At 44.4% G+C, this 11,890-nt stretch overlaps 1 protein-coding gene across 1 annotated transcript in view; it reads left to right on the top strand.

Moving 5' to 3' along the window:
* Positions 1-1,753: 1,753 nt before the first annotated feature.
* Positions 1,754-11,890, top strand: part of LOC101354667 (histone-arginine methyltransferase CARM1-like) — an 87,597-nt gene continuing 77,460 nt past the window's right edge. The window contains exons 1-3 of the mRNA XM_023728562.1: positions 1,754-1,805; positions 5,064-5,173; positions 8,499-8,603. Coding sequence (XP_023584330.1) covers positions 1,754-1,805; positions 5,064-5,173; positions 8,499-8,603 — 267 coding nt within the window. The remainder of the gene's footprint in view (positions 1,806-5,063; positions 5,174-8,498; positions 8,604-11,890) is intronic.

Raw genomic sequence — 11,890 nt, 5'->3', positions numbered from 1 at the left:
CTACACTCCTCAGGTGTTGGTTTTGTAGTTATTTTAAAATCACTCATACAGTATACCTTATTACCATTATGAGGGTATGTTGCAAAAGATAAAAAGTTGACAGAAAAATTTTATGTTGGATATAAATTTTTAACCAAAGAAGCATTCTGTTTTCATAAAAGAGAGATCTACGTGGAAACAACAGCTAGACAAGGACTTTTAAATTGGAATGAGCACTTGCAAGTGGGTAAAATATTAATTGATTGGGATACATTTTAAGTCTACATCCTAATTTATATTTCCACTGAAAATGCTTCCTTTTATCCATCCTCAAGCTTCTATGGAATAGATGGCATTCCCTGGAGCAGAAGGGACTAAAGTTAGGTATATTTACATACTTATTTCCCACAGAGATCTTTTTACAACCCATCTGCCCCCCTATAGATAGCCCCAGGCCTCCACGGGCTACCTGGCCAAATGTAAATGGTTTCACCTACTTGATTAGTCACTTGCACAAGTTAATTAAATTTGCGTTTCAGACCTATTTATTCAGTGACTGCTAGTTGGTTAGCACTATGTTCTCCAGACCTAGGGATGAATAAGGCTTGACGCCATGTCATGGATTGAATTGTGTCCCCCCAAAATATGTGTCAACTTGATTAGGCCACGATTCCCAGTATTGTGTGGTTGTCCTCCATTTTGTAATTTTCCTATGTGTTATAAATTCATAATCTCTGCCTGTGGTTAAAGAGGATTAGGGTGGGGTGTAACACCCTTGCTCAGGTCACATCCCTGATCCAATGTTAAGGGAGTTTCCCTGGGGTGTGGCCTGCACCACCTTTTATCTTACAAGAGATGAAAGGGAAGCAAGCAGAAAGTGAGGGACCTCATACCACCAAGAAAGCAGCAGCAGGATCAGAGCTCGTCCTTTGGACCCAGGATCCCTGAGCCTGAGAAGCTTCTAGACTAGGGGAACATTAATGATAATGACAAGGAAGCCTTCCCCTGGAGCTGATGCCCTGAGTTTGGACTTATAGCCTACTAGACTGTGAGAGAATAAATTTCTCTGTGTTAAAGTCATCCACTTGTGGTATTTCTGTTAATAGCAGCACTAAATGACTAAGACATCCTATAAACTATACCCTAAAAGAGCTCAATTTTGGTAGAGAGATGAGAATTTTTTTTAAGAAAAAATTTATAAAGTTAGTGGAGCCCTGGTGTCAGCAGTGGTTAAGCGCTTGGCTGCTAACCAAATGCTCCGCAGTTCGAATCCACCAGCCACTCCTTGGAAACCCTATGGGGCAGTTCTACCCTGTCCTATAGGGTCACTTTGAGTTGGAATCAACTCAACCGCAACAGGTTTATAAGGTCAGTAAATCGTGAACTGAGAGCATGAGATCAGAGTGAAGGTTCTCGTCCCTGGCTACATACGAGAGTTAACTCTGGAGGCTTTTGAAAATATAGAGAATGCCCTGTCCTTGCCACCAGAAAACTGAATTCCCAGGTGTAGGGTGAGGTCCCAGCATCCGCATTTTGAAAAATCTTCCCAGGTGATTCTGATCTATAGCCCAGTGTTGAGATCCACTGAATTAGAACAACTTCTTCTGCCTGTGGATGTTTTGGAACCCAGCATTGAAGGCATGCTAGTTGAGTGGACCTTGGAGAATATACACAGACATTTAATGTCAAAAGATAATCTAAACCCAGGAGATTGGGGGTTCAGAGTCAAGAGGCCAGGACAGAATTTGTTCTGGGAACTCGTAAGTGGTTCAGCATGGCAGGTGTGTTGGAGAGCACAGAGCAGGTCGAGTGTATGCAGAAGGAGGGTACACATGCAGGGCTGATGGGAACATGAGCGGTGGTGGGTGGAGTGTGAGGGGTTGGGCTCATTGTGAACAAGAGTGTGTGGGCAGTGGGGATCCAATAGTGGTCTGTAAGGGAGAGGCCTGGCCACACCAGCAGGGTTGGAGCCCATTGTCGTAGCAGTGATGGTGAGAATGATGCAGGACAAGGCAAAATTTCATTGTGTTGTACAGAAGGTCACTATGAGTCGGAGTCAACTCGATGGCAGCTATCTATCTATCCTTCCATCTGTTGTTGTTAGGTCCCATCCAGTTGGTTCCAATTCATAGAGACCCTGTGTACAATAAAACCTAACGCTGGCTAGTCCTGTGCCATCCTCACGATCGTTATACTTGAGCCCATTGCTGCAGCCACTGTGTCAATTCATCTCACTGAGGATCTTCCTCTTTTTTGCTGACTCTCTACTTTACCAAGCATGATGTCCTTCTCCAGGGACTGGTCCCTCCTGATAACATGTCCAAAGTATGTAAACAGAGTCTCACCATCCTTGCTTCTAAGGAGCATTCCGGATGTACTTTGTTTCAGAGACGGATTTGTTCGTTCTTTTGGCAGTTCATGGTATATTCAATATTCTTCGCCAAAGCTATAATTGAAAGGCGTCAATTTTTCTTTGATCTTCCTCATTATTGCCCAGCTTTTGTATGTATATGAGGTGATTGAAAACATCATGGCTTGGGTCAGGCACACCTTAGTCCTTAAAGTGACATCTTTGCTTTTTAACACTTCAAAGAGATCTTTTGCAGCAGATTTGCCCAGTGCAACGTGTCCTTTGATTTCCTGACTGCTGCTTCCATGAGTGTTGATTGTGGATCCAATAAATATGAAATCCTTGACAACTTCAGTATTTTCTCCATTTATCATGATGTTGCCTATTGGTCCAGTTGTGAGGATTTTTGTTCTCTTTATGTTGAGGTGTAATCCACACTGAAGGCTGTGGTCTTTGATCTTCGTCAGTAAGTCCTTCAAGTCCTTTTCATTGTCAGCAAGCAAGGTTGTGTCATCTGCATATCACAGGTTGTTAATGAGTCTTCCTCCAGCCCTGATGCCCCGTTCTTCTTCATATAGTCCAGGTTCTCGGATTATTTGCTCAGCATACAGATTGAATAAATATGGTGAAAGGATACAACCCTGATGCACACGTTTCCTGACTTTAAACCATGCAGTATCTCCTTGTTCTGTTCGAATGACTGCCTTTTGATCTATGTATAGGTTCCTCATGAGCACAGTTAAGTGTTCTGTAATTCCCATTCTTCATAATTATTATCCATAATTTGTTATGATGCACACAGCCGAATGCCTTTGTATAGTCAATAAAACACAGGTAAACATCTTTCTGGTGTTTTCTGCTTTCAGCCAGGATCTATTTGACATCAGCAATGATATCCCTGGTTCCACACCCTCTACTGAATCCGACTTGAGTTTCTGGCTGTTCCCTGTTGATGTACTGCTGCAACCACTTTTGGGTGATCTTCAGCAAAAATTCCAGTTCTACCCTGAAGTACAGTGCTGTCAGTGATAGGATAATATCCATACACCTACAAGGAAGACCAGTTAATATGACTGTTGTTCAAATTTATGCACCAACCACTAAGGCCAAAGATGAAGAAGAAATTGAAGATTTTTACCAACTTCTGCAGTCTGAAATTGATCAAACTTGCAATCAGGATGCGTTGATAATTACTGATGATTGGAACGTGAAAGTTGGAAACAAAGAAGAAGGATCAGTAGTTGGAAAATATGGTCTTAGTGATAAAAACGATGCTGGAGATCACATGATAGAATTTTGCAAGACCAACAACTTCTTCATTGCAAATACCTTTTTTCAACAACATAACGGCAACTATACACGTGGACCTCACCAGATGGAATACACAGGAATCAAATTGACTACATTTGTGGAAAGAGATGATAGAAAAGCTCAATATCATCAGCCAGAACAAGGCCAGGGGCTGACTGCAGAACAGAGCATCAATTGCTCGTATGCAAGTTCAGGTTGAAGCTGAAGAAAGTTAGAACAAGTCCATGACAGCCAAAGTATGACCTTGAGTATATTCCACCTGAATTTAGAGAGCATCTCAAAAATAGATTTGATGCGTTGAACACTAATGACCGAAGACCAGACGAGTTCTGGAATGACATCAAGGACACCATACACGAAAAGACAGGAAAGAAAGAAAAGACCAAAATGGATGTTGTAAGTGACTCTGAAACTTGCTCTTGAACGTCCAGTAGCTAAAGTGAATGGAAGAATGATGAAGTAAAAGAGCTGAACAAAAGATTTCAAAGGGCAGCTCAGGAAGACAAAGTATTACAATCACATGTGCAAAGACCTGGAGTTAGATCCATCCATCTAGAGAGTACCAAATGTGCAAAAATGGTCATTATGATGATAGAATGAGGTTTTATATTTATATATGCTGCTGTGTACCGTAGAGTTGATCCTGACTCATAGCGACCCCCAAGTGACAGAGTAAAACTGCCCCACAGCATTTCCTAGACTGTAATCTATGAGTCAGAATGCACCCGATGGCACCTAACAACAACAACAATCTTTATGGAAATGGATCACCAAGTCTTTCTCCCACAGAGCCAGTGGGTGGGTTCTAACCACCAACCTTTCAGTTAGCAGCCCAGCACTTAACTGTTGAGCCACCAGCGAAAAAGAGGAAGACCCTCAACAAGATGGATTGACACAGTGGCTGCAATAATGGGCTCAAGCATAACGATTGTGAGGATGGCGCAGGATGGGTCAGTGTTTCATTCTGTTGTACATAGTGTCGTTAGGAGTCAGAACCGACTCGACAGCACCTAACAACAACAATATATGCAACATATATATAACATATAAATATATGTGAATATAAAAAACACAATATACGTGAAGGCATAATGCACTATTTTCCTTACCGTCAACAATCACTGTCCGCGAACAACAGACTGAGCATAAGTCTCTGAGCTTTGTAAGCCCAGCCTCTACCTGTGTTCCGTTCTGCTCTCATTTGACATTTTGGAATGCAGGTAAGTCTCACAAGTATAAACAAGGGTGTCCCACCTCTGCGTGGTCCCCATTTCCACCTTGCCATTCTTCATATGCGTGTGTTCAGGGATGAGGGCACCATTGTGATCTTCTAATGTTTTCTCAGTTAGAATTCGTTTAAGAATGCAGTGTGAATTCTGTGATTTCCAAGATGCACAAATGGGTGTGTTTTTCCCCCTTGCAGAACTCAGTGCATTTTCAACCACCACCTTGAGAAGATGCCGTGATCAGAACAAGGAAGCCTCCACGTTCAGCCAGCGGGCCGAAGAGGCCTCGGCTGCACAGTACTTCCAGGTAGGGAAGGTGCCCCAGGTGGGATTGCCTGGTTTCAAGGTGGCACACACCTGTGGCCAGTGAGCAGACTGGGCGAAGACGAGACAATTGACACTCTACTACAGTGGTTCTGAAAATGTGGTTCCCAGCCTCCAGCAGTAACACCTGGAACTTGTTAGCAATGCAAATTTTCAATCCCCTCTTCCCCACCCCCACACCCACTGCCATTGACTCCATTCTGACTCATAGTGACCCTATAGGACAGAGTATGACTGCCCCATAGGGTTTCCAAGGAGCAGCTAGTGGATTCGAACTGCTGACCCTTTGGTTTAGCAGCCAAGCTCTTAACCACTGTTCTACCAGGGCTCCCTCCTCCCCCAAAGCCAAACCAAACATGATGCCATCAAGTCAGTTGCAACTCAGCGACCCTATAGGACAGAGTAGAACTACCCTATAGGGTTTCCAAGGAGTGGCCGGTGGATTTGAACCACTGACCTTTTGGTTAGCAGCCATAGCTCTTAACTACCCGGCCACCAGGGTTCCTCCCTGGAACCTACAAAATCAGAAAGTCTGTAGGTAGGCATGGCTATCTGAGTTTTAACAAGCTCCCCAAGTGATTCTAATGCACACCAGAGTTTGAGAACAACTACTGTACTGCAGGAGTCCCTGAGTTGTATAAACAGGTAACACGCTCAGTTCTTAACCAGAAGCTTAGAAGTTCGAGTCCATGCAGAGGTGCCTCAGAAGAAAGGCCTGGTGATTCTGTTCTGAAAAATCAGCCATGGGAAACCCTATGGAGCACAGTTCTACTCTGATACACATGGAATTGCCATGAGTCGGAGTCGACTCAACAGCCACTGGTCGGGTCTGGACTCTCCTGCATCTCGCCCTCTGTTTCCTGGCCGCCCCCATGCCATAATCTAAGAAATGGAGGCAGGATTCAGAACCAAGGCCAGGACTGGAGGTTTTGTGTCTCACTTGCCTCATTGTAGTCCCAGCCCTGGGTTCAAATCCTCACTCTGTCATTGATCAAGTTGTCAGGCTTGGCAAATTGCTGCCTCTTTCTAAGCTTCTCTTTCCCCTGCTGGGGAAGATGATTGATCTGATTGTTGTCATGATTTAAGTACAGGGTGTATATGAAGCTCTTAGCATGGTGCCCAGCACGTGGAAAATGCTAACAAATGGTGGCTCCTAGGATGATGGCATTTATTGCTAACCGTCAGTGTTCATGGACCACATCTTCCAGTAGGCTTGCCTCTGTTTGTGTAAGGATTAGCTCCATCTCTACCTTCTGCCCCACCCCACCTAGGATTCTGTCAGTTCTGTTTACCTCTCTAGGCTGACAGGCTCACCAGGGAAAGCCATCTCTTTTGGCCCTGGACTATTTCTCTCTTGACTCTATTATTTTCTTATTTTATTTATTTTTATTGTGTTAAGTATATATACAGTCCCTGGGTGGCCCAAGCAGTTTGCAAGAGACTGCTAATCTAAAGGTTGGCAGTTCAAACCCACCCAGTGGCTATGCGGAAAAAAGGCCTGGTGGTCTGCTTCCATAAAGATTACAGCCTAGAAAATCCTATGGGGCAGTTCTACTCTGTCACATGGGGTCACATGAGTTGGAATCGGCCCAGTCCTGCACCATCCTTACAATCGTTGCTATGCTTGAGCCCATTGTTGCAGCCACTGTGTCAATCCATCTCGTTGAGGTCTTCCTGTTTTTCGCTGACCCTCTACTTTACTAAGCATGATGTCCTTCTCCAGGGACTGACCCCTCCTGATAACATGTCCAAAGTGTGTGAGACTTAGTCTCACCATCCTTGCTTCTAAGGAGCATTCTGGCTGTACTTCTTCCAAGAAGATTTGTTTGTTCTTTTGGCAATCCATGGAATATTCAATATTCTTCGCCAACACCACAATTAAAAGGTGTCAATTCTTCTTCAGTCTTCCTTATTCCATATATATATATCTAGATATATCCATATATAGATATATATATCCATATACATGTGTCGTTGTTAGGTGCCGTCGAGTTGGTTCTGACTCATAGCGACCCTACATACAACAGAACGAAACACTGCCCAGTCCTGCACCATCCTCACAATCATTGCTATGTTAGAGCCCATTGTTGTAGCCGCTGTGTCAGTCTGTCTTGTTGAGGGTCCTCCTCTTTTTTGCTGACCCTCTACCAAGCTCTATGTCCTTCTCTAGGGACTAGTCCCTCCTGATAACACGTCCAAAGTACATGAGACGAAGTCTCACCTTCCTCGCTTCTAAGGAGCATTCTGGCTGTACTTCTTTCAAGACAGATTTTTTGTTCTTATGGCAGTCCATAGTATATATACATAACAAAACATTTGCCATTTCAACATTTTTTACATGTACAGTGTAGTGACATTAATCACGTTCATCTTGTTGGTCAACCATCACCCTTATACGTTTCCAAATTTTCCCATCACCCTTAACAAAAGCTCAGTGCCCCCTAAGCAATCATCCCCCTTTCTGCCTCCCTCCTGCCCCTGATAACAACTAATGAACTTTGATCTCTATACATTTGCCTATTCTGGATATTTCATGTAAGTGTGGTCATACAATATTTCTCCTTTTGTGACTGACTGACTTTGCTCAACAGCATGTTTTCAAGGGTCATTCATGTCATTGCATGTATCGGACTTCATTTCTCTTTATGGCTGAGGAATATTCCATAGTATAGACCACATTTTGTTTACTCATGCTTCTGATGATGGCCATTTAGGCTGTTTCCACCCTTTGGCTATTTTGAATAATGCTGCAATGAACGTTGATATACAAGTATCTGTTTGAGTCCCTGCTTTCAAGTCCTTTAGCTATGTCCCTAGGTTGACTCTATTATTTTTGGTCTGTTCTCTTTCAGCTTCTGCTTTCGGAAGGGACATTGGGCACCCATTCAATCAATGGCCCAGCCTGAATCTATTGTATTGACCAGAAATCAGAAGACTGGGGTCGAGTTAGAGTTAGAATCACATTGTTGATAATTATATCCCTTTCCCTTCTGAGTTCTGAACCAATTTAGAAATAGATACAGATGTCAGGTAGAAATCACAATATCAGTTTTATTGTTGGCAATACTGGTTGGAGAACTGGGCTTGGACCTACTGCCAAATAAGGCTTCCGAGTCCTTCTTCCCCAAACTGAGCTTCTCCCCAGCTTGGGCAGACGTGGACACACCTCCCCATCTCTCGTTGCCTCAACTTTCCTGGGTGTTAATTGCTACGCCTGTCTTAACCAAGATGGCTGCAAGAACCAGATGCTCACAAAGGTGCTGCCTTATACGTTGTTCATGCGCCCTCTCCTTCTCCTTCCCTTTCAGCTTTACGGCGGCATTTCCAAGCTGCAGAACATGATGCATGACATTGTGAGGACTGCCACTTACCACATAGCTATCCTCCAGAACCGCACCGACTTTAAGGACAAGGTAATGCTAGCGGCGGATTGTTAATCTCACATCATTTTTAAAAGCCTTGTCAGGAACTTGAGTCAAAATGAAGCTTTGAGTGCCAGGAACTCAAGAGACTGAAGGCACTATGGTTTGGTGCACAGAGCAGGTCAGGAGCTTTATTGCTACATAACTAATAGCTCTTTGTGAATTGCTCTACTTCAATTTTTTCTTAGACTCGACAAGCGCACGCATTTGTTTTCTTCACGAAATGGATCTGAATGATTGCTAACACATTTCACAACTGTTATACCTCTGTCAAGGAGCCCTGGTGGTACAATGGTTAAAGCACTCAGCTGCTAACCGAAAGGTCAGACGTTCGAACCCACGGACTGCTCTGTGGGAGAAAAGATCTAGCGATCTGCTTCTGTAAGAATTACAGCCTAGGAAACCCTATGCGGCCGTTCTTCTCTGTCCTGTTAGGGTTGCTGTGAGTCAGAATCAACTCATTGGCACACAACAACAGCAACTGCTTCCAAAGACCAATCCTCAAACTATTAGTCGTACTAATAATTTGCTTTGTATGACACTGTCACTGAATTTTCACAAGAATTATGTCACTTGGCCATTTCATTTGTGTATCTTTTATCTATAAAAATTAAGATATTAGGCCAGATCATCTTTAAGGACACTCCCAGCTCTGACCTCACTTGATACTACAAAATACTCTGTCCCTCCCAACCTGGAATGGGTATATATGCCAGTGAAATAAAACAGGCATCCATCTTTTGGGATCTGTGAAGGTGATAATCACATGGCTGAGAGTTAATCACATCCCTTTCCCTCCTGAGTTCTGAACCAATGTAGAAGTAGATACAGATGTCAGGTAGAAATCACAATACCAGCTTTATTGTTGGCAAACCTGGTTGGAGAACTGGACTTGGACCTACTGCCAAATAAGGATTCCTAGTCCTTCCCCAAACTGAGCTTTTCCTCCCACTTGTCTGCTGAACAACTGGTCTACCCAGGCAAGTCCACTTGGGAGATTGCAGAGCTCAGGATGACTGGGGGTGGGCAGGCTGGCTCCTCCCAAGCACCTGGGCTGTGTGTGCTTGGTCCTATTTCCTGGTGTCTCCAGTCAGATGGCTCATGCCTGCCATGGGCAGGAAGGAGGGAGTGGCAAGGACCACTCTTACCTCCAGCATGGCCCTATCCGGAGAGTAAACATCCCCTCCCCTCCAAAAACGGAAAAGCAAGCTCTCCCAGGGTTAGCACTGTAAATCCCACATCCTGATTCTCAGGTAAACCAGGCTGGTTGGTCACCTTAACTCCTCATCACCATAAACCCAAAGCTTGTTTAGTCCTTTTATGTTTGCTTTCATTATATTGAAGACCATGCTAGAATAACCCTTGTGTGTCTGTGGAGGAAGCAACCTTTTCATTAAACTCTTCTAGTCATTCTCAAAGGAGCCCTGGTGGCACAATGGTTAAAGCACTCGGATGCTAACTGAAAGGTTGGTGGTTCGAACCCACCAGCCTGTCCATGGTAGAAAGATTTGGCAATCTTCCTTAAAGATTATAGCCTTGGAAACCCTGTGGGGCAGTTCTACTCTGCCCTGTGGGGTCGCTATGAGTAGGAATCAACTCAGTGGCACACAAGAGCAACACTCTTCTCACTGAAATAGGCTACCCAAAAGGAGATGGGCTTAGTGTGAGCAATCCTCAGGGCTGTTATTTATTGCGGAGCTTATGAGGTGTAAACATTGTGCTAAGGGCTTTCAGTACACTATTTCCAGTAATCTTCATTACAGCTTTAGGAGAGAAATATTATTACTCTTAACGTTTTAAAGATGAGAGAACTGAGACCTGGGAAGGTTAATAATTCACCTGGTTTTGTGCAACTAGTAAATGGAAAGGCCAGGATTTAAACCCAGGTAGTCTTACTGTAGAGCCCATATACATAATCCCTGAGAGGTGGTGCCCGTGGGAAGGCTGGCTGCAGTTGCTATGGGAGACTTCTGTTTCCCTGGCTAAGGATGGGGTGGAGCCCTGGTGGTTCACTGGTTAAGAGCTCATCCACTAACCAAAAGGTTGGCAGTTTGGATCCACCAGCTGCTCCTTGGAAACCCTATGGGGCAGTTCACTCTGTCCTATAGGGTCACTGAGCTGGAATCGACTGGACAGCAGCAGGAAGGATGGGGTAAAAACATTTTGGTGACTTGAACATCACCGTGTGTGTATGAGGCAGCATGCATGATGGTTATGTTCGTGAACTCTGGAGCCAGAGAGCTGAGGTCAAATCCCTACTCAGCCACTTACTATGTACTTGCTGTAGACGTTTGTCCTGTTTGTCATGAGGTCTTGAGCAGGTTAGCTACTGTTTCTGGGCTTCCATTTCCTTATCTGTAAGAGTGGGACAATGGGAAGAATAGTGGCTGTTTCTCAGGTGCTTGCAAGGTCAGGATGATATGCTGTGTACGCAGTGCTTAGGACAGCGTCTGGACCATCATATGAACTCAGTAAGTATTAGCAAGTATTATTATTGCTCCACCACCCCCTGTCGGTTTATCATACTGTGGTGCTTTGGGTGTTGCTACGATGCTGGAAGCTGTACCATTGGTATTTCAAATACCAGCAGGGCCACCCATAGTGGACAAGTTTCAGCGGAGCTTCCAGACTAAGACAGACTAGGAAGAAAGGCCTAGTGATCTACTTCCAAAAATTAGCTTATGGAACCCTTACAGATCACAACTGAATATAGTCCAGTCTAATGCTGGAAGATGAGCCCCCTAAGTCGGAAGGCACCACACAACAGCCGCAACAGTGAACTCAACCATACCAGTGATCGGGAAGATGGCGCAGGACCAGGCACAGTTTCTTCTGTTGTCATGGGATCACCGTGTATTGGAGCCAACCTGACAGCAACTAACAACAAGGAGCCCTGGAGGCGCAGTGGTTAAGCGCTCGACTACTAATTGAAAGTTGGTGGTTCAAGCCCACCAGAGGGTTCCAGGGAGAAAGATGTGGCAGTCTGCTTCCGTAAAGATTACAGTCTTGGAATTCCTATGGGGCAGTTCATCTTTGTCCTGTGAGGTCCCTATAAATTGGAATTGACTCGACGGCAGTGGGTTTAACAACGGCAAATTATTATTGATAGTCTTGGGGATGGTGCTGTGGTTTCCACCTCTACTATAGTTATAAATCTTTCCAATCTCGATTTTCATCTTGCCTCCCCCATGCAGTTTTGATCAAACCCCTCTCTAGGCCAGAGCACTGCTGGCTGAGAACTCCATTTGGAAGCCATCCAGGAAACTGACCCTGCTGGA

Source organism: Trichechus manatus, unplaced genomic scaffold, assembly GCF_000243295.1.
Source record: "Trichechus manatus latirostris isolate Lorelei unplaced genomic scaffold, TriManLat1.0 scaffold00025, whole genome shotgun sequence".
Taxonomy (NCBI): Eukaryota; Metazoa; Chordata; class Mammalia; order Sirenia; family Trichechidae; genus Trichechus; species Trichechus manatus.
Note: the sequence above shows the minus strand (reverse complement) of the source record. Positions and strands in the feature narration are given on the sequence as shown.